The sequence below is a fragment of the Micropterus salmoides genome, unplaced genomic scaffold, assembly GCF_014851395.1.
Source record: "Micropterus salmoides isolate LMB-PRFRI ecotype aquatic unplaced genomic scaffold, ASM1485139v1 Ms_hic_scaffold_19, whole genome shotgun sequence".
Lineage (NCBI taxonomy): Eukaryota > Metazoa > Chordata > Actinopteri > Centrarchiformes > Centrarchidae > Micropterus > Micropterus salmoides.
This window is the reverse complement of record NW_024041039.1, coordinates 32554975-32575608: the sequence shown is the minus strand read 5'-3', so window position 1 is coordinate 32575608 and position 20634 is coordinate 32554975. Positions and strand designations below refer to the sequence as shown.

Here is a 20634-nt window from a genome sequence, read left to right as displayed (position 1 = left end):
CTTGTTATTTTGTTCGTTTTCGATAACAATAATAACCTTGACACTCACACAGACAAAGTCAGCAGTATTCAGTATTCAGGGCACTAGTACAGCAGTGGAGGTTGAGTCTTCATTTCATTACTGATATCACATGTGTACTGACCATGCTATGTGCTGTGTTTCACAGAATCACCTCCTGCAAAGTGGAAAATCCTTGGAAGCACCAGAACTGTTGTCGATATTTTAGGCAACAGGAAGTGCAAGATCCATCATGCCTGAGCACTGTAGGATTGAAGTCATTCATCTGATGGTGAGTAGGAATAGGACACTATTAATGACTATGTTTTGCAACTAAAATGATTTATTGCTTTAATGATATTATGTATGATATACAAATATCTGTTGTCAATCATGTATCATGAATGCATGCACACATACACACACAGGTCCATAGGCCTACTGGATGTGCATAAATGTGTTTGTGTCAGCAGTGATGAGTGAGCAGGCACTGGTCCATGTGCCTTCATCATCATGCCAGGGGCCATGTCATAAGCCAGGCCTGCACCGAGCTGCCATGGTCGGGAACAGTGATGCCATGGCTGCTCTGATTCAGGGAGGCTGTGCTGTGGACCTTCAGGACAGAGTGAGTGGTGGACATATACAGTACATGTCAGAACCCTTTTACACACCTACAGGAAAATGTGTTCATGCATTCTCAATTTGTGGGGTTGATAAAATGATAATGCTTTGTGATGATAATACTATATCCAATATTTGTTTGAGGACGGCAACACTGCACTGCATGAGGTGTCTTGGCATGGTTTCTCTCACTGTGTCAAACTGCTGGTCAAGGCAGGAGCTGCTGTACACATCAGGAACAAGGTAGGATAATAAGAATAAGAATAATAATACAGTTTTTTACAACCGCTAACCTTTGGTCCAATCTGTAGTCACATTTCCAAAACTCTGAACACAGTTAGCCCCACATCGGTCTGTTCATTCCATACCGTTAACACAATTCATGTTCTTTCCACTGAATATGCAGACAATTAACCCATTTCTACAATGCTAAGTTTTTCATTACGTACAAGCTTACCCAATACCAAAACTATGTATATTTTTGTGTTATTTACAAATGCTTACACACATGTCAGAAATGAAGACCTTATGATCAAAACTTAAATATTGCATAAAGCCTCTACTTCTGCAATAAAAGAAGCTCAAAATCTATATTGAAACAGCTGATAAGCATTTCTTAATGAACATATCAATGAAACACTGAGAAATAGCTGATTTATTGTAATTTGGGTAAAATAGATCAACAGCTAATTCCAATCTCAATCAGAGACATAGCCAGGTGTGGAAGTTCTTTCAATTACATACACAATGCAGTATAAAGGGGACTTTCTGGACTGAATTTATTCAATGTGGATACAGACCAACACAGAGGAGGAGAGAAAGAAAAAATAATGTCTGGACAAGGCAGACAAATAGTTGGACCAGGGAGAGGAAGAGGGCCAGGGAGAGGAGTAGCTCAACCAGGGAGAGGAGTAGCTCAACCAAGGAGAGGAGTAATTAGACCAGAACCAGGGAGAAAGAGAGGTAGGGGGAGAGGACTAAGAATGCGTGGTGGTGTTCAAAGGAGAGCTGCCATCATAGATGATGTGATAAACCATGGTCTATCGATGAGCAACCGGTAAGCAATTACAGTAATTTCACATGGGCTTCCTCTGTCATTACAGTAAAGTTGCTATCTCTCATAGTAACTGTAGGCCACCAGTCCCAATGCAAATACAGTATGTTGTATTTTTGTTCTTTTAGGACACAATGTCTTCCTTCCTCTGGGGGAAGAGGAAAACTCCTCAGTAAAGACCAATAGCATGCCATTGTAGGACTGGTCATTGCTGACATTGCAATAAAACTGAGAGAAATTCAGACCAGAATTGTTGAGGACAACCTGGTATTTCACAATGTGAAAAGCATTAGCCTGATCACCATTGCTTGGACTCTGAGCAAACACAGAGTTCGGATGAAACAGTTGTACACAGTTCCTTTTGAAAGGAACAGTGAGCGGGTCAATACGTCCAGGTATGGTATCTATCCAATATGTCTTGTTCTATAGTTTGTTTTATAATTTGTTTGTTTGCTTTATGGAAACATGAGTTACGGTACTGATACTGTGTTAGATATCCCTCAGAGAGTCATGGAGTTCAAGTCTAATCAAACCCCACATGATACCATTTATGTGGACGAGGTAGGGTTTAACCTGGCAAAGACAAGTCGGCGGGGAAGAAACGTACTCTGTGATGTTATTTACGGAAGCCCAACAATTCCCACCAAGAGCAGCACTAGGCGACAGAGGCAAGGAAAAACTTCCTTTTAAGAGGCAGAAACCTCGAGCAGAACCATGGCTCAGGGTGGGTGAGAGAGAGAGAGAGAGAGAGAGAGAGAGAGAGAGAGAGACTACACAATACACACACAGAGGTACAGACAGTAGATGTGACGTTGCTATAGACTAAATGAAAAATGGTACAGATATTTATAGTAGTGTTAATGGTAACAGTCGTAATGTTAATGATTATAATAACAATAATAGGACTAGTAACAATAGTCGGGGGCAGCAGAGGGTGTCGAGCAGGAACACAGGGGCAGCAGGTGACCCGCAACCACAGCTCCAGAGTCAGAAACACCTGCAGGAAGTGATAGGAGGAGAGAGGAGAGGGACGAGAAAGCACAAGACTACCGGAAAGGGGAGAAGTTGTGTTAGTAACATGCATTAATGGGATGAGGTTGCATATAGAGGGAGAGAAAGTAGAGGAGAGAGGAGCTCAGTGCATCATGGGAAATCCCCCGGCAGTCTAGGCCTATAGCAGCATAACTAAGGGATGGTTCAGGACTAACCTGAGCCAGCCCTAACTATAAGCTTTATCAAAGAGGAAAGTCTTAAGCCTGCTCTTAAATGTGACATGCCAAGCGTTTCTATCCAAGGTGCATAGCAAGAGATGACATTAAATGTGATGTGGATGAGAACATGTGGCCAAATTTGTTTCTTTCCCATCTGTGCCTCTTTTTTTGTTGTCAAATTGTGTATCTGACAGTATTTTGCCAAATTTTGAACCAAAGGCCAAATAGTTTGAATTATTTGTTGATCACTGGCTGAATTTCATGTTGATAATAAAGCGTTAACTTCTGCAATTTTGTCGCTAACAATTTTTTTCTACTGTACATTCTATAAAGTAAAGATGACTCATTCACTTTTGCATAGTTTGTTGCCAAAAATGCACACATTCGACCCTCAAGCCAAAAATGTAGGGTGGTTTACAGTAAAAGGAAACTGAATATCAAAAAACAATGGATTTCACATTGTCTACTGTTTGAAGGTAGAGCTGAAACATGAAAAGTAATGCAGTTTTTGTAATGCCATCAAATGTTTGTATTTAGAATGTCATTGTGCTATGATTGATTGGTCTGTTCCTCTTGGAAAGAAAACATGCTAATGTTTTGACAGAATGATTTGATTTTGAGTCAGGTTTGCTGTGTTTTGATAGAGTTTGTGTACATAGTGAATGTTTTTTTGCATTTTGAAATGTAGAGTTGCTGTTTAAAGAACAAAATGTGTTTTTTAGCACAAAATGTACTATTTGGCTAATTATGTGCGGTTAAGAGTTTTGATAAAGTATCTTAAGTTCTGGTAAATGCCTTCTTACAGTTTTTTTCAGTTGCTAAACTGAAAAAAACTGTAAGAAGGCTATTTACAGATGTGAATACAGCATTATCCTTATCCTTATCAGTATCCTTAGTACTGCGTTTATCTCTCTGTTAGATTCCATTGGCTTCTCTCAGAGTGTTCATGAACCGACTCACTGTTTTAACCATACCCTCGACCTTGTTTTGGTGTATGGTATTGAAATTTAACATTTAGCGGTGTTCCCACAGAATCCCTCTTTATCTGACCACTGTTTGATAACTTTTGAGTTTGTATTGCTGAACTACACGCCATTGGGCAAAGATTTCTATACAAGATGTCTGTCTGATAGTGCTGTAGCTAAATTTCAGGATGCGATTCCATCAGCTCTAAATTCATTATCAAGTCACAAAGTAACGGAGGACTCTGCTAATTTCAGTCCCTCCCAAATCGATTATCTTGTTGATAGTGCTGCAGGCTCGCTGTGAATGACAGTCGACTCTGTAGCCCCTCTAAAAAAGAAAATACTAAAACAAAGACGGTTAGCTCCATGGTATAATACTGAAACTCGCAAATTAAAGCAAATATCGCAGAAACTTTGGTGTTCCACCAAACTGGAAAATTCTCGTTTAATTTGGCAAGATAGTCTTAAAACTTATAGGAAGGTCCTCCGTAATGCCAGAGCAGCATACTACTTGTCATTAATAGAGGAAAATAGGAACAACCCCAGGTTTCTTTTCAGCACTGTAGCCAGGCTGACAGAGAGTCACAGCTCTATTGAGCCAAGTATTCCCGTAGCTCTCAGTAGTTACGACTTCTTGAGCTTCTTTAATGATAAAATTCTAGCTATTAGAGACAAAATTCACCAAGACCTGCCCTCAACTGGCACCAACTTATCTCTTAACTCAGGAACCTTAGAAACAGCTGTAGAACCAGATATATGTTTAGACTGTTTTGCTTCCCTCAATCTTTACCAGCTAACTTCAATAATTTCTTCATCTAAACCATCAACCTGCCTTTTAGACCCCATCTCGACTAGGTTGCTTAAAGATGTTTTACCCTTAGTCAGCACTTCTATACTAGATATGATCAATCTATCTTTATCAACAGGCTATGTACCACAGTACTTTAAAGTAGCTGTAATTAAACCTCTTCTAAAAAAGCCCAAACTTGATCCGGATGTTTTAGCCAACCTATAGACCTTCCATTTCTCTCTAAGGTTCTAGAGAAAGCAGTTGCTAAACAGCTGTGTGACTTTCTACAGAGCAATAGTTTATTTGAGGATTTTCAGTCAGGATTTAGAGCTCATCATAGCACAGAGACAGCACTAACGACCTCCTTATTGCATCAGACAAAGGACTTGTCTCTGTACTGGTTTTATAAGATCTTAGTGCTGCATTTGATACCATTGACCATCAGATCCTATTACAGAGACTGGAACATTTCATTGGCATTAAAGGAACAACTCTAAGCTGGTTTAAGTCCTATTTATCAGATCGATTTCAGTTTGTACATGTTAGCGATGAGTCCTCCATGCACGCCTAAGTTAGTCATGGAGTTCCTCAAGGATCTGTCCTCGGATCAATCCTCTTCACTTTATATATGCTTCCTTTAGGCAATATTATCAGGAAATATTCCATAAGCTTTCACTGTTATGCAGATGATACTCAGTTATATCTATTGATCAAACCAGATGAAACTCATCAGTTAGCTAAACTTCAAATGTGCCTTCAGGATGTTAAAATCTGGATGACCTGTAATTTTCTAATGTTAAACTCAGATAAAACTGAAGTTATAGTTCTGGGGCCTAAGCAACTCCGTGACGCATTATCTAAAGATATAGTTTCCCTTGATGGCATCGCCCTGGCCTCCAGCACCACTGTGAGGAATCTTGGAGTTATCTTTGATCAGGACATGTCGTTTAAGTCTCACATTAAGCAAATTTCAAGGACCGCCTTTTTTCACCTACGTAATAATGCGATCAGGAACAGGAACATCCTGTCTAAAAATAATGCAGAAAAACTAGTCCATGCATTTGTTACTTCTAGGCTGGATTACTGCAATTCCTTATTATCAGGCTGCTCGAAAAAGTCCGTTAAGACTCTTCAGCTGATCCAGAATGCTGCAGCACGTGTTCTGACAGGAACCAGGAAAAGAGATCATATTTCTCCTGTCTTAGCTTCTTTGCATTGGCTTCCAGTAAAATCCAGAATAGAATTTAAAATCATTCTTCTTACCTACAAAGCTCTTAATGGTCAGGCACCATCTTATCTTAAAGAGCTCATAGTACCTTACTACCCCACCAGAGCACTGCGCTCCCAGAATGCAGGGTTACTTGTGGTTCCTAGAGTCTCCAAAAGTAGACTAGGAGCCAGAGCGTTCAGCTATCAAGCTCCTCTCCTGTGGAACCAGGTTCCAGTTTGGGTTCAGGAGGCAGACATTGAAGAGTAGGCTTAAGACTTTCCTCTTTGATAAAGCTTATAGTTAGGGCTGGCTCAGGTGAGTCCTGAACCATCCCTTAGTTATGCTGCTATAGGCCTAGACTGCCGGGGGATTTCCCATGATGCACTGAGCTCCTCTCTCCTCTACTTTCTCTCCCTCTGTATGCAACCTCATCCCATTATTGCATGTTACTAACACAACTTCTCCCCTTTCCGGTAGTCTTGTGCTTTCTCGTCCCTCACCTCTCTCCTCCTATCACTTCCTGCAGGTTTTCTGGCTCTGGAGCTGTGGAGTCTGGATCTGTGGCTGCGGGTCACCTGCTGCCCCCGACTATTGTTACTAGTCCTATTGTTATTATTGTTATTATAATCATTAATATTACGACTGTTACCATTAACACTACTGTAAATATCTGTACCATTTTTCATTCAGTCTATAGCAACATCACCTTTACTGTCTGTACCTCTGTATATATTGTGTAGGCTGCCTCCCTCCCCTCTTTCTCTCCTTCCATCTCTCTCTGTTCCTCTCCTGCCCTCTCTCTCTCTCTCTCTCCCAACCAGTCGAGGCAGATGGCCGCCCACCCTGAGCCATGGTTCTGCTCGAGGTTTCTTGCCTCTTAGTAGGAAGTTTTTCCTTGCCTCTGTCGCCTAGTGCTTGCTCTTGGTGGGAACTGTTGGGCTTCTGTAAATAACATCATAGAGTATGGTCTAGACCTGCTCTTTTATGAAAAGCGCTGTGAGATAACTGTTGTTGTGATTTGGCGCTATATAAATAAAATTGAATTGAATTATCTTAGCCCAGGTTCTCTATCAGTAAAACAATATAACATAATATTCAGCAAATGTACATTAATAGAGAAAATTAGATCACCTTTGTAATTCTTTTGTTAGATGCATGGAAGGCACTAAGAGGAATTAGCAATTGTGCACATTTATGAAACCAAACCTATGCCCTTGCCCTCACAATATCAAAACCTCATGCCATTCCATCCATCCATCCATCGTCAACCGCTTATCCAGGGTCGCGGGGTCATGCCATTCCAACACAACAAAATGTAAATAACTGTCAGAAGTGGTTTAACCAGAACCCAAAAGCAGACAAAGACGGGAGGCCTTTTCACAAACTTTATTGCGAGGCAAGCAAGACAAGGTGGGAGTGAGTGATTCAGTTTGGTGGCAGGCTCGGTGGCAGGCTCGGTGGCAGGCTCGGCGGCAGGCTCGGCGGCAGGCAGGGTATGCTCCTCCAGACAAAACAGGCAGGTATGGGCATGAGGGAAGGCGACCTCTCCAGAGCTATACGACATAACAATCCAGCGAAGGCTGAGGAGAACTGCAGGGCTTATGAAGCAGCACAGAACGACATGATATGGATCAGGTGTGCTAATCAGTCTGCCAGACAGGTGAGTGAGCCATCCCCATGCTTCCCCACCAGTCACGCCTCCTGTCAAACTGCAAGGGTAGAAAGAGAGGTCGAGCAACAGAAAAACACAGACAACCACATACCGACACTCCCAGCATAGTCATAGTTGAGACCTCGTGACAGTACCCCCTGTCCGACGGCCGCCTCCAGGCGGGCCACCAGGTTTTTCAGGGTACCGACGATGAAAGTCTTTGACCAGAGTAGCATCCAGGATTTGAACGCGAGGAATCCAGCTCCTCTCCTCCGGGCCGTAACCCTCCCAGTCCACTAAGTATTGAGTACCACGGCCACGGCGGCGGGAGTCCAGCAGGCGGTGAACAGTAAACACCTGCTCACCATCGATGAATCGGGGTGGGGGAGCCGGAGGTGGCGGTGGGAGCAACGGACTGAAGGCAACAGGCTTGAGTCGGGACACATGGAATGAGGGGTGCACCTTCATGGAGCGGGGCAGCTTTAGCCTGACCACCATGGGGTTTATGATTCTTTCTACTACAAAGGGCCCGAGAAACCTAGGAGAAAGCTTGCGCGACTCAGTCTTCAACGGTAAGTCCTTGGTAGACAGCCATACCTTATCACCCCTAGAGTATTTGGGGGCAGGGACCCGATGACGATTGGCCTGATGCTGGTACTGGGCTGAGGTCCTTAGCAGCTTGGAGCGGGCCCGGTGCCACGTCCGGTGACACCGCCGGATATGAGCCTGGACCGAGGGAACTGCTATGTCCTTCTCCTGGGAAGGAAACAGAGGTGGCTGATATCCGTAGAGACACTGGAACGGCGACATACCTGTAGCAGTAGTTGGCAGAGTGTTGTGAGCGTACTCGACCCATGACACTTGAGAAGCCCACTTGGTGGGATTATTGGAAACCATGCAGCGCAGCGTTACCTCCATCTTCTGATTGGCTCGCTCCGCTTGGCCGTTAGTTTGAGGGTGGTACCCGGAAGATAAGCTGACAGATGCCCCCAGAGCAGAGCAAAACTCCTTCCAAACAGCGGAGATAAACTGCGGACCACGGTCAGACACAATATCCAGAGGAAGTCCGTGAATGCGGAACACTTGCTTGACGAGGACCTCCGCCATCTCTTTAGCAGAAGGTAATTTAGGAAGTGGGATTAAATGTACAAACTTGCTGAATCTGTCGACCACTGTGAGGATGGTCGTCTGACCCTCAGATGGAGGTAACCCGGTCACAAAGTCCAGAGCCAGGTGCGACCAAGGACGACGAGGAATGGGTAGTGGTCGCAGGATGGCTGGTTAGACCCCTTGTTCTGGGCACACACAGGACAGGCAGCCACAAACGCCCGAGTATCCGCCTCCATGGTGGGTCACCAGAACCTTCTGCGAAGGAAGACCAGAGAGCGGGAGACTCCAGGATGACCTGTGAGTCTAGATGAATGAGCCCATAGCAACACTGCAGATCTCATAGGAGAAGGTACAAAGAGACTGCCAGGAGGGCCGTTACCTGGATCAGGATGTTCATGTAGAGCCGCCTTGACCTCCTCTTCAATCCCCCAGGTGATGGCGCCGACCACACAGGCGCTGGGGATCATAGTGTCCAGAGTGGCAGAAAAGTCCTCATCCCTGCTGAATGCTCGGGACAGTGCGTCAGGTTTGATGTTGCGTGAACCAGGTCTGTAAGTCAGTGTGAAATGGAAACGACCAAAAAACAACGCCCACCTGGCCTGACGGGAATTTAGTCGCTTGGCTGAACGGATATACTCCAAGTTCTTGTGGTCGGTCCACACCACGAATGGACGCTCCGCTCCCTCCAGCCAGTGCCGCCATTCCTCCAGTGCCAGTTTGACTGCCAACAGCTCCCGGTCACCCACATCATAGTTCCTTTCTGGAGGAGAGAAACGACGGGAGAAAAAAGCACAGGGATGCATCTTGTCATCAGAAGCCCGCTGGGACAGCACGGCACCAATGCCGACCCCGGAAGCATCAACTTCAACAACAAACTGTTTTGTGGTGTCAGGCTGGACCAAAATGGGTGTTTCAGTGAACCGCTTCTTTAAATCTGAAAGGGCTGCACTAGCCTTCGGTGACCACTGGAAGGTTCGGGAGGTAGAGGTAAGACCAGTCAAGGGGGCAGCTACGCGGCTGTAATTGCGAATAAACCTCCGGTAAAAGTTAGCAAATCCCAAAAACCTCTGTAGCTGTTTCCTGTTCTCTGGTACAGGCCATTCGACCACTGCTCTCACCTTGCACGGATCCATCCTTATCTCACCTTGAGAGATTATATTGCCCAGAAAAGAGACCGTAGGGGTATGAAACTCGCACTTCTCCGCTTTTACAAACAGGCGATTCTCCAAAAGGCGTTGCAATACCTGGCGAACGTGGTGAACGTGCTCAGCTGGATCTCTGGAAAAGATCAAAATATCGTCGAGATAAACAAACACAAATCTGTCAAGCATATCTCTGAGGATGTCATTAACCATGCCCTGGAAGACTGCGGGGGCGTTGGTAAGCCCAAACGGCATAACCAGATACTCAAAGTGCCCAAGGGGAGTGTTAAAGGCAGTCTTCCATTCGTCTCCCTCTCTAATGCGAACCAGGTGATAGGCATTGCGTAGGTCCAGCTTGGAGAAAATGACCGCCCCCTGGAGAGAGTCAAAAGCAGAGGTCATGAGAGGTAATGGGTATTTGTTTTTTACTGTAATGTTATTGAGACCTCTGAAATCAATGCAGGGCCTGAGGGTGCCATCCTTCTTTCCCACAAAGAAGAACCCTGCCCCCAGGGGTGATGAGGAGTGACGAATAATGCCAGCCGCCAGCGAATCCTTTATGTAGGCCTCCATTGTCTCGCGTTCGGGCTTAGACAAGCTGTAGAGACGACTCCCAGGGAACGGAGAACCAGGCAACAGCTCAATAGAGCAGTCGTAAGGCCGGTGAGGTGGCAAAGACAGGGCTTGTTGTTTGCTGAAAACCAACTGAAGGTCATGATAATCCAGAGGAACATTAGATAAGTCTGGTTCTACAGAACCCGTCACCCGACGGGAAACAGACTGGGGTGTGGCAGAAGATAAACAGCTAGCATGACAGGCAGTGCTCCAACTAATGATCCTAGAGGTGGGCCAGTCAATGTTAGGGTTATGGCAGACTAACCAGGGATTACCCAGGACCAGTGGCACCGAGGGGGAACTAATAACAAAGAAACTAATCTGTTCGATATGGTTACCTGATAATTGCAGTCTAACTGGGCAAGTACGGGCAACAACCTGGGCCAATAACCTACCATCAAGGGCGTTAGCTTCAAGTGGCTTATCTAGCAGTACAGTGGGGATCTTTAACTGCTCTACCAACACCTCATCTAGGAAACTCTCATCTGCTCCAGAATTGATAAGAGCTAAAAGACTGTTAGACTGACCTTGGTAAGTGAGGGTGGCGTGGAGTTGAGTGCGAGGATGAGGAGAAAGAGGGGTCGCTGCTCTACTCGCTAGGATTCTCCTCCCACCTAGCGAGCTTGCCTGTTTGAAGGATTGACAGGGCAGGAAACCAGGAAGTGTCCAAACTGGCCACAATACAGACAACACCGATTAGAGACGCGGCGTTCCACAGGGTCCAGACGCTGGCGGCCTAGCTGCATGGGTTCCTCTCTAGGTGGGGAAGCACGGCGGTAATCAGAGCTGGTAGCTCCTGATGGGCGAACGGTTTCTGGAAACCGGAAGCGCCGGTACTGGGTGATGTCACTCCCCTGTCGTGGGTGTCGAGACCTCCTCCGCTCCCGGAGTCGATTGTCAATGCGAATAGAAATAGAGATTAAAGCATCTAAATCAACAGGTTCAGGATAGGAAATTAATTCATCCTTTATGGCATCACTCAGACCCTTGGAAAAAGCTGCTTGGAGAGCCACCGCGTTCCAGCCACTCCCCTCTGCCAGCGTGCGGAATTCCACAGCGAACTCAGCCACGCTCCGGAACCCCTGGCGAAGAGAAAGCAACCTCATGGAAGCATCAGGGCCCCTCATCGGATGGTCGAAAACCTTGCGTAGCTCAGAGCAGAAGGTGGCGTAGGAAGAGGTAGGTGTGGACTGCTTCTCCCATACTGCTGAGGCCCATTGCAGAGCGTCTCCCTTTAACAGCCCAATAACAAAAGCAATCCTGGATCTGTCCACAGCGTAGGTACGGGGCTGTTGTTCGAAAACCAAATCACACTGCATTAGAAACGGTTGACAATGTCCCAAGATCCCCTCATACCGTTCTGGCGTAGGAACCCACGGTTCCCGATCTGGCAGTGCGATCGGTGCCGCTGGTGGTGCGGGATCTTGAGGAGCCGCTGGAGCCACAGTCAGCTGAGTTTGTAGCTCTGTGACGTTGATGGTGAGTTGTCGTAGTCCATCCATGATCTCCCTGAGAGAATGACTGTGCTGTCCGAGGGTGTATTCTTGCGCTGTAACTGCATGTTTGACCGCGTCTAAGTCTGCTGGGTCCATAGTGGCTGGATTGTACTGTCAGAAGTGGTTTAACCAGAACCCAAAAGCAGACAAAGACGGGAGGCCTTTTCACAAACTTTATTGCGAGGCAAGCAAGACAAGGTGGGAGTGAGTGATTCAGCTTGGTGGCAGGCTCGGTGGCAGGCTCGGTGGCAGGCTCGGCGGCAGGCTCGGCGGCAGGCAGGGTATGCTCCTCCAGACAAAACAGGCAGGTATGGGCATGAGGGAAGGCGACCTCTCCAGAGCTATACGACATAACAATCCAGCGAAGGCTGAGGAGAACTGCAGGGCTTATGAAGCAGCACAGAACGACATGATATGGATCAGGTGTGCTAATCAGTCTGCCAGACAGGTGAGTGAGCCATCCCCATGCTTCCCCACCAGTCACGCCTCCTGTCAAACTGCAAGGGTAGAAAGAGAGGTCGAGCAACAGAAAAACACAGACAACCACATACCGACACTCCCAGCATAGTCATAGTTGAGACCTCGTGACAATAACTTAAAGTGTATGTTTTAAAGTTACCACATTCTACAATAACAATATCTTAAATAGCATCACAATATATATGAGTTGTGTTGTTAAAATCTTAAAATTTGTTGAGACGATGGTATCCAACATGAAAGCACACTGATCAGCTGTATTAACTCTATAGTAACTCTATAGTGTATGTTGATTCAGGCAGGAAACACAGCACTTCACCTGGCCTGTCAGAACGCACATGCTCAGACTGCTCGCCTTCTGCTGCTAGGAGGATCCACACCAGACACCAAGAACAATGTGAGTTCTCCAACATCCCACAATGCACTTAGTTCTCCGAGAATAACAAATTATTTTAAAATGATTTCATTATGACACCATTGAGCTACCAGTACCATGGACTGGAATAGTTTCACAATGCAACTGATACATCATTGATCATGGTATCCCTTGATAAAACAGTAAACTAACAAATCTGTTTCGGTTCCAGATGGGTGACACCTGTTTGCATGTGGCTGCTCGCTACAACAACCTGACCCTGGTGAAAATCCTGCTGAGTTCTCTGTGCTCTGTGACAGAGAGAAACCAGGTACAGTATGTCAGTGTTATCAGTAGGATTTTGCAAGGCATCTTAAGGCCCATATAAACAACTGAAAAAATCCCATACACACCAGAGAAGGTGAAACCACTAACACACTGTTTTGAGTCATGCAACATGCTACATGTGTGGTTACTCTGGTGCATATAGGAGATTTTCTTCTTCTGGGTGTTATTTCAATACTCCATTGTTGTGTGTTTAAGAGGTTTCAGTAGTGAGGGCTGTTTCACAAAAGCAGAATTTAGAAGTCCAGGACAACAGAAAAGGCTAGGCTAGGCTCACTTTGTCAGATCTGTTTGACAAAGGCCAAACCAGGCTCAGTAGGAGCAACTTTGTCCAGCCAGGTGTAAGTAATTCAGATAAATACATGTCAACAACTTTCTTCAGGAGACCACACGGTCGATCACAGATTTATTGATGCTGAAATGGAAAAGACGTGTGCAGCATACTTTACACACAGTGAGTAACAGCAAATAATGATTTACGATGAAAAAATGCACATAATTTTACAAGAAAGAAAGAAAGAAAGAAACACAGCCGTAGTATTAAAACAGCAAGAAAAAGTGTGGCAGACAATACAGGACCGACTGAATGAGTAAGTAGCTGAAATAATAATTTGGGAGTATTATGAAACCTAATGAAAATTAAAGTTGCAACAGCGTTGGGCGGGCCCTCACATGTGTAGCACGTCGAGGTATGAGGCGGCCCCATTGCAGATTCTGGAGCTCTGCCGGTTGTGGATTTGCCACGCGCTTCAGACGCTGCACAAAGGTGTTAATCATCACTTCCTGTGTCCCCTTTGTGGCGCTACATATCACTTGGTGCTAGGACTATAACTGAATATTGGCATGTAGATGTGTTGACAGTTATCAAGCACGTAAAGTTTGGTGCAGATGTGAGCATGTACACTGAAGTTAAAACAACTTAATCTGATCTTAATCAGAATTGATTTTGGATGTTGTACCACGGGCATGGCGTTTTTCACGAAAACTCACCGTTTGTAGAACTTTTAATAATCAGTGGGATTAGACTAGACAGCGTGAAACTTCGCTGCCACTAACTGCAAACTAACTGCAAACTCACAAGTTATACAACATGGCTTCATCAATGCGTTATGGGTTTTCTGGAACAGTTTTGAAGTTGATATGTCCAACCTGCTGGGTGTAGTACATTACAGCGTAAAACGTGTCATTCATTACCTGTTGCCAGCAGGTAGCGCTATGAGTTTGAGTGAATATTGGCACTGTAAACACAGTTAGCACCACATCAGTCTGTTCATACAATACAATTAACACAATTCATGTTATTTACACAGAATATGCAGTCATTTAACCCATTTCTAGTTTTTCTTTACGTACAATCTTACCCAAAACTATGGATGTTTTTGATGTTATTTACAAATGCTAAAAAACTTGCATAATGTATAATGCATCTACTTCTGCTACAATAGCAGCTCAGAATCTATAATGAAACAGCAGCTTTTTCAAATGCTAACAAGCGTTTATCTAAACTTAAGATACTTTATCAAATCTCTTAACACAGCAACACACCTACCTCACACAATTAGCCAAATAGTACATTTTCTGCTCAAAACCACATTTTGTTCTTTAAACACCAACTCTACATTTCAAAATGAAAAAAAATATTCTCTTCATACACAAACTATCAAAACACAGCAAACCTGACTCAAAATCAAATCATTCTGAGATCTTAAGTTTAGATAAACGCTTGTCAGCAATTGGGGGAAAAAAAATTATACATGTAAAACTTCCTGTTTCATGGCAAATCATCGATTTTTGAAAGCACGCCACGGGCAAACCGGTTGACTGGTAATAACCGTTTGTACAACTGTTAATCGTATGAATGTTGAAGTCGATCAGACTAAATCCCTAGGAGGAGTTTGTTAAAGTACAAATTGTGTAAAAAATGATCATTAAATCCAAAATGGCTGACTTCCTGTTGGGTTTAGCCAATGGCTCCAAGAGGCTTTTTTGTACATGGATACATATACCACAGAAATTACGTACACGTAGGTGAAACTTTGTCCGGGGGCTGCTCTGTAGGGGCCTCTAGCAAGCCAATTTGCCAAGCCCATGCACAAAACCTATAGAATACGACATTTTTTGCCCCGCATGAATTATGTGCAAAGTTTGGTGAATTTTTGAGTATGTGCAGGCCCCAAAAATTGAGGTTACTTTCCAGAAAAAAAAAAATCCCTTCAGTTTCAATAGGGACCTCGCACGTTTCATGCTCGGGCCATAATATATACACACACACACACACACACACACTGTGTGTGCCATCCAGCGCACACTTTTAAGGCACCATATATACGAGTTTCAGTTTAGAGCAGAGATATTTTTAGCTACTCACACATTCAGTCAGTTCACTAAGATGACCTGCCATCAGGTTCAAGCAACTGGTTTTGTTTGTGGTTTGGAACCCATACGTCATGTTCATTACAGCCATGTGTAACGTCAACTACTGACGTAACAACGCTTGCTGTAGCCTTGTTTATTTGCTCCAAACAAGCTGATGGAAACGCACATTTTGCAAGTACACTTAAAATTCACATGACAATTGGATGGAAACATGGCTTAATAATACAGTGTTGGAGAATAACGTTATATGAAATTACAATGCGATAACACATTGTACAACGTTACTGCTATCAGCGCCTTCCATCATGTGGAAAAAGCCATACCAATGTTTATCTGTGATTTCTGCTAGTAATAAGAATAATAATAATCTTTATTTGTAGAGCACTTTTCAAAAACAAGTTACAAAGTGCTTTAACAAGTGTAAAGACAATAATACCCAAGAGACAATAATACAAAAACAATATAAGATAAAAGCATGAAAACATTGAAAAGACTAAAATATGTGATTTACTAGCGAACCAGCAGATGGCAGTATTTGTTATACTGCCATCTGCTGGGACCCGATGACCAGGATTTCTGTTTTATCGGAGTTCAGTTGGAGGAAATTATTTGACATCCATTTTTGAACTTCACAAAGGCAGTTGTTAAGTGAACTCAGCATTCCAGGGTCTGTGGATCTGACGGGCAAGTATATTTGTGTGTCATCAGCATAAATATGAAAAGAAATGCCATGTTTATGGATAATATGTCCAAGGGGAAGCAGATACAAGGAAAACAAAATGGGTCCTAAGACCGACCCCTGAGGCACACCATATTTAACTGGACAGAACGAAGAGACATAATTGTTTACAGACACGCAAAACTTCCCATTTGACAGGTAGGATGAAAACCATTCTAGGGCAGTACCAGAGATCCCCACCCAGTGCTTCAGTCTGTCTAACATGATGTTGTGATCAATAGCTACATATCCTATTCCAAAAATATTTTACAAATACCAAACTGTCTGCCCAGAGTCCCTTCTCTTCTCTGGGCACTCTCCAACAAGGAAAAACTACACCAATAGTTATCCGTGTTTGTCCTCGCTGTCCACTGCTTCTTTGTTGCTGTAATCCTCAGAAACCTATTTCTGCTACAGGCTCTGCCATACTCCTAGCTGCTGTACCTACTACGTCGATACGGTTGCTCCAGAGACATATAGAGAGGTGTGCCATCTAGATTCAATTTCAAATCAAGTGAATTTGTTGTCATTACTGCATACGATTCAACATAAAAAAGCAACATAAACAGTTCTCAATAATTAACATTCTCTCCAGTGGAGAGCAATGGCAGATCATGAAGCTCTCTATATGAATCTGGGTCGCTCTCCCTTCAGCTCTGCCAAACCAGTCATTGCTGGTTGGCATAAAACGCATCACTGCCAGTTCACCAGAGTGGGAATGTCACTACAGACACCACATTTAAAAACTCCAGTATACTGCGAGTACAGTGAGATTTACTTGGCACTGGTATGCTAATCAGCACTGTGTGAACTCATTTGGCAAGGGCTTGAATGTAACCGATGTTCATGTATCTGTTAAATTTCTGGACTCAAGCTTTCAAGTATCAATACCACAATGTGAAAATACTCCATTATACTCCAATTTAATTAAAGTTTCAAAAGTAAAAGTACTCATTATGCAAAACAGCCCTTTTCATACTAGCATATTACACAGTAAGGAAATTATAGACCGGTGAAAAAAGTGTTACCAACAGAGAAACTGTACAAAAGCGAACAAACATGCATACATAATATATGGTATATCTGTCTGCGTTTGCCTGTAGGGAGGCGACACAGCTCTCCATGTGGCTGCGGCTCTGAACCATAAGAGGACAGTTCAGCTCTTACTGGAGGCGGATACTGATGGGAAAATCAGAAACAATGTAAGTCTACTAGCTGAATGCTTAGTCCTCATAGGTTCACAATTTTATTTTTTTGATATCACAAAATTTGCTATTTAAACAGTAACAATTAGTGCGCATACCAATACTATTGTGTAGTCTTGCGTCAAACCTCTGTTATTGCTCTCTGAGATAATGGCACATTTATTCACAACAACTAAATATGAAAACCATCACCACTAGCGAAAAAAAAAAAATCTCTTCAAATCTGACTTTCAAATTTAGACATTTTAAACTGTCAAGGTTCGTGGAGGAGCGCAGAGGAGGTGAGCCCAAACGCAAGACACCAAGGCAGAGATAAGGTTCAGGGATTTTAATCCACAACAGCAAAAGGTAAACAGGCTTACAGGCAGTTGACTGGAAGACCCACACAGGCAGACAGAACACTCTACCAGACAAACGTGACTGAGTGAACACACTACAATGACCGCACACAGACTGAGGAAACAAACAAGTATATATGCACACATGGGTTAGCAAGCTGGGAGGGAGCAACACAGGTGACCGGGATCAGAACAGATAGAGACAGGCAGGCCGGCAGAGACAACAGAGGGTAACAGAGAGGCAGGCCGGCAGAGAGACAGTTAACCCAGAACCCAGTACACAGTCCAGAAGTAAACACTAAGACATGAACTGAGACACAGAACTAGGACACAGGGCTGAGATGCAGAGCTAAATCTAAGAGACAAGACAGATACTAAGTAAACTTAAAGATGCGGATGAATAACATAATAAACAAGGCTATACAGAATACAGACAGACAGGTACAAAGTAAGCTAAACAGAACCAGTAAATGAACAAGGGAATACACAAGACAAAACAGAGAACACAAGACCAGGAACCAACCACAAACAGGAAACATGGACCAACTGCTAAAGTTTAAACTAAACAGGACAATGGGGAGTTTAACGCAAGGTGTTAGCAACAACACAAACAGGGACCGAACTAATAACACAGAGTGGCAAAGGACGACAAGGTAACAGGACAACACTGACAAACTCAACCACAGACAACTGAACAGATAAACACAGAGAGATAATAACCAAATGGATAACAAATCAGGCAGAGCTCACAATGACATTAACAGACTGGACACAGGACAACAGACCTGAACCCTAAAACACAACATACTAAATAACAGATACTGAACTGATCAAATATAACAAAAACACACAGAGGGCTAAACTTAAACATGGCCGACAGGCAGAATGTGACATAAACTTAGCTATAGTGTAGTGTAGTGTTAAGTGTTAGTGTTAGTTTTAAACCAGCAGAAAACAATGCTAATGTGTTGCACTTCCCTGAAATTGGGGGACTCTTTTTTAAAAAAAGACCAAAAAAAGTTATTTCTGTGCAGCAGAGGCAGACATATCCAGACAAACACCAAAAGCACAGGATCCTACATTTCCTGTACTGCAATTTTGTTCAACTCAATTCAATGTTATTTATATAGCACCAATTCACAAAAACAGTTATCTCATTGCACTTTTCATAAAGAGCAGGTCTAGACCCTACTCTTTGTGCTATTATTTACAGAGATCCAACAATTCCCACCATCGGCAAGCGCCAAGTGCTTGATTGTATAACAATAATTGTAGCAAAGGGTGTCGAGCAGGAACATGGTAGCAGCAGGTGACTCGCAACCACAGATCCAGACTCCACAGCTCCAGAGCCAGAAACACCTGCAGGAAGTAATAGGAGGAGAGAGGAGAGGGACGAGAAAGCACAAGACTACGGGAAAGGGATCATGGGAAATCCCCCGGCAGTCTAGGCCTATAGCAGCATAACTAAGGGATGGTTCAGGACTAACCTGAGCCAGCCCTAACTATAAGCTTTATCAAAGAGGAAAGTCTTAAGCCTACTCTTAAATGTGGAGATGGTGTCTGCCTCCTGAACCCAAACTGGAACCTGGTTCCACAGGAGAGGAGCTTGATAGCTGAACGCTCTGGCTCCTAGTCTACTTTTGGAGACTCTAGGAACCACAAGTAACCCTGCATTCTGGGAGCGCAGTGCTCTGGTGGGGTAGTAAGGTACTATGAGCTCTTTAAGATAAGATGGTGCCTGACCATTAAGAGCTTTGTAGGTGAGAAGAAGGATTTTAAATTATATTCTGGATTTTACAGGAAGCCAATGCAGAGAAGCTAAAACAGGAGAAATGTGATCTCTTTTCCTGGTTCCTGTCAGAACATGTGCTGCAGCATTCTGGATCAGCTGAAGAGTCTTAATGGACTTTTTCGAGCAGCCTGATAATAAGGAATTGCAGTAATCCAGCCTAGAAGTAACAAATGCATGGACTAGTTTTTCTGCATCATTTTTAGACAGGATATTCCTGATTTTCGCAATATTACGTAGGTGAAAAAAGGCGGTCCTTGAAATTTGCTTAATGTGAGACTTAAACGACATGTCCTGATCAAAGATAACTCCAAGATTCCTCACAGAGGTGCTTGGGCCCCAGAACAATAACTTCAGTTTTATCTGAGTTTAACATTAGAAAATTACAGGTCATCCAGGCTTTAACATCCTGAAGGCACATTTAGTTAAATGATGAGTTTCATCTGGCTTGATCAATTTCGATCGATCGGTTTATTGGAGAGAGAGACTCCAGGAAGTCCGTGTTCCAGTTGGTGAGTGATATTCCTGTATTTTATTTATGTATTATGTGTATCAATATTTAACAGGTATAGCTGTTGGCAGATAGCTTGTTAGCTTAGCTCGTTACGCTAATTAGCCAGATACAAGCAGCCCCAACCGGCTGACAATGCTAAGTTAATGCGAGTTAGTGTGTTCTAACCGCAGCATTTAAGGAGTCAAAGACAAGTCAGCAAGAAGAGAGAAGCCAAAATGTATTAGATTAAACTTAGTGTTAGACATTAGGGTGAATGAACACTTGAAATATATCAGTCTGTGTGGAATGAACGTATATATTAGGTGGTGATGGCGCATCGATAAAATGCTTACCTTTGGTGTGGGAGACCTGGATTCTATTCCCACTATGAGACAGCCACCATTGTGTCCCTGAGTAAGACACTTAACCCCTCGTTGCTCCAGAGGTGTGCAACCTCTGACATGTCTAGCAATTGTAAGTCGCTTTGGATAAAAGCGTCAGCTAAAATGAATAAATAAGTGTACATTATACAAGTTTCACTTTTTGAATGTAATTACTGTAATAAATCAACTTTTTGATGATATTCTAATTATATGACCAGCACCTGTATTTGTAGACAGTGTATTTCACATTGCCACGCCTAATTACTGTAACATGCCAGAGAAGTTTTCATGCT

The 20634-nt window shown here is 43.6% G+C and overlaps 1 protein-coding gene across 1 annotated transcript in view; it reads left to right on the top strand.

The window, feature by feature from the left end:
• The first annotated feature begins 472 nt into the window (after nucleotides 1-472).
• LOC119910013 (ankyrin repeat domain-containing protein 6-like) overlaps nucleotides 473-20634 on the top strand; it is a 39109-nt gene continuing 18947 nt past the window's right edge. The window contains exons 1-5 of the mRNA XM_038728350.1: nucleotides 473-622; nucleotides 763-861; nucleotides 12638-12736; nucleotides 12927-13025; nucleotides 17237-17335. Of these exons, the coding sequence (XP_038584278.1) occupies nucleotides 473-622; nucleotides 763-861; nucleotides 12638-12736; nucleotides 12927-13025; nucleotides 17237-17335 (546 nt within the window). The remainder of the gene's footprint in view (nucleotides 623-762; nucleotides 862-12637; nucleotides 12737-12926; nucleotides 13026-17236; nucleotides 17336-20634) is intronic.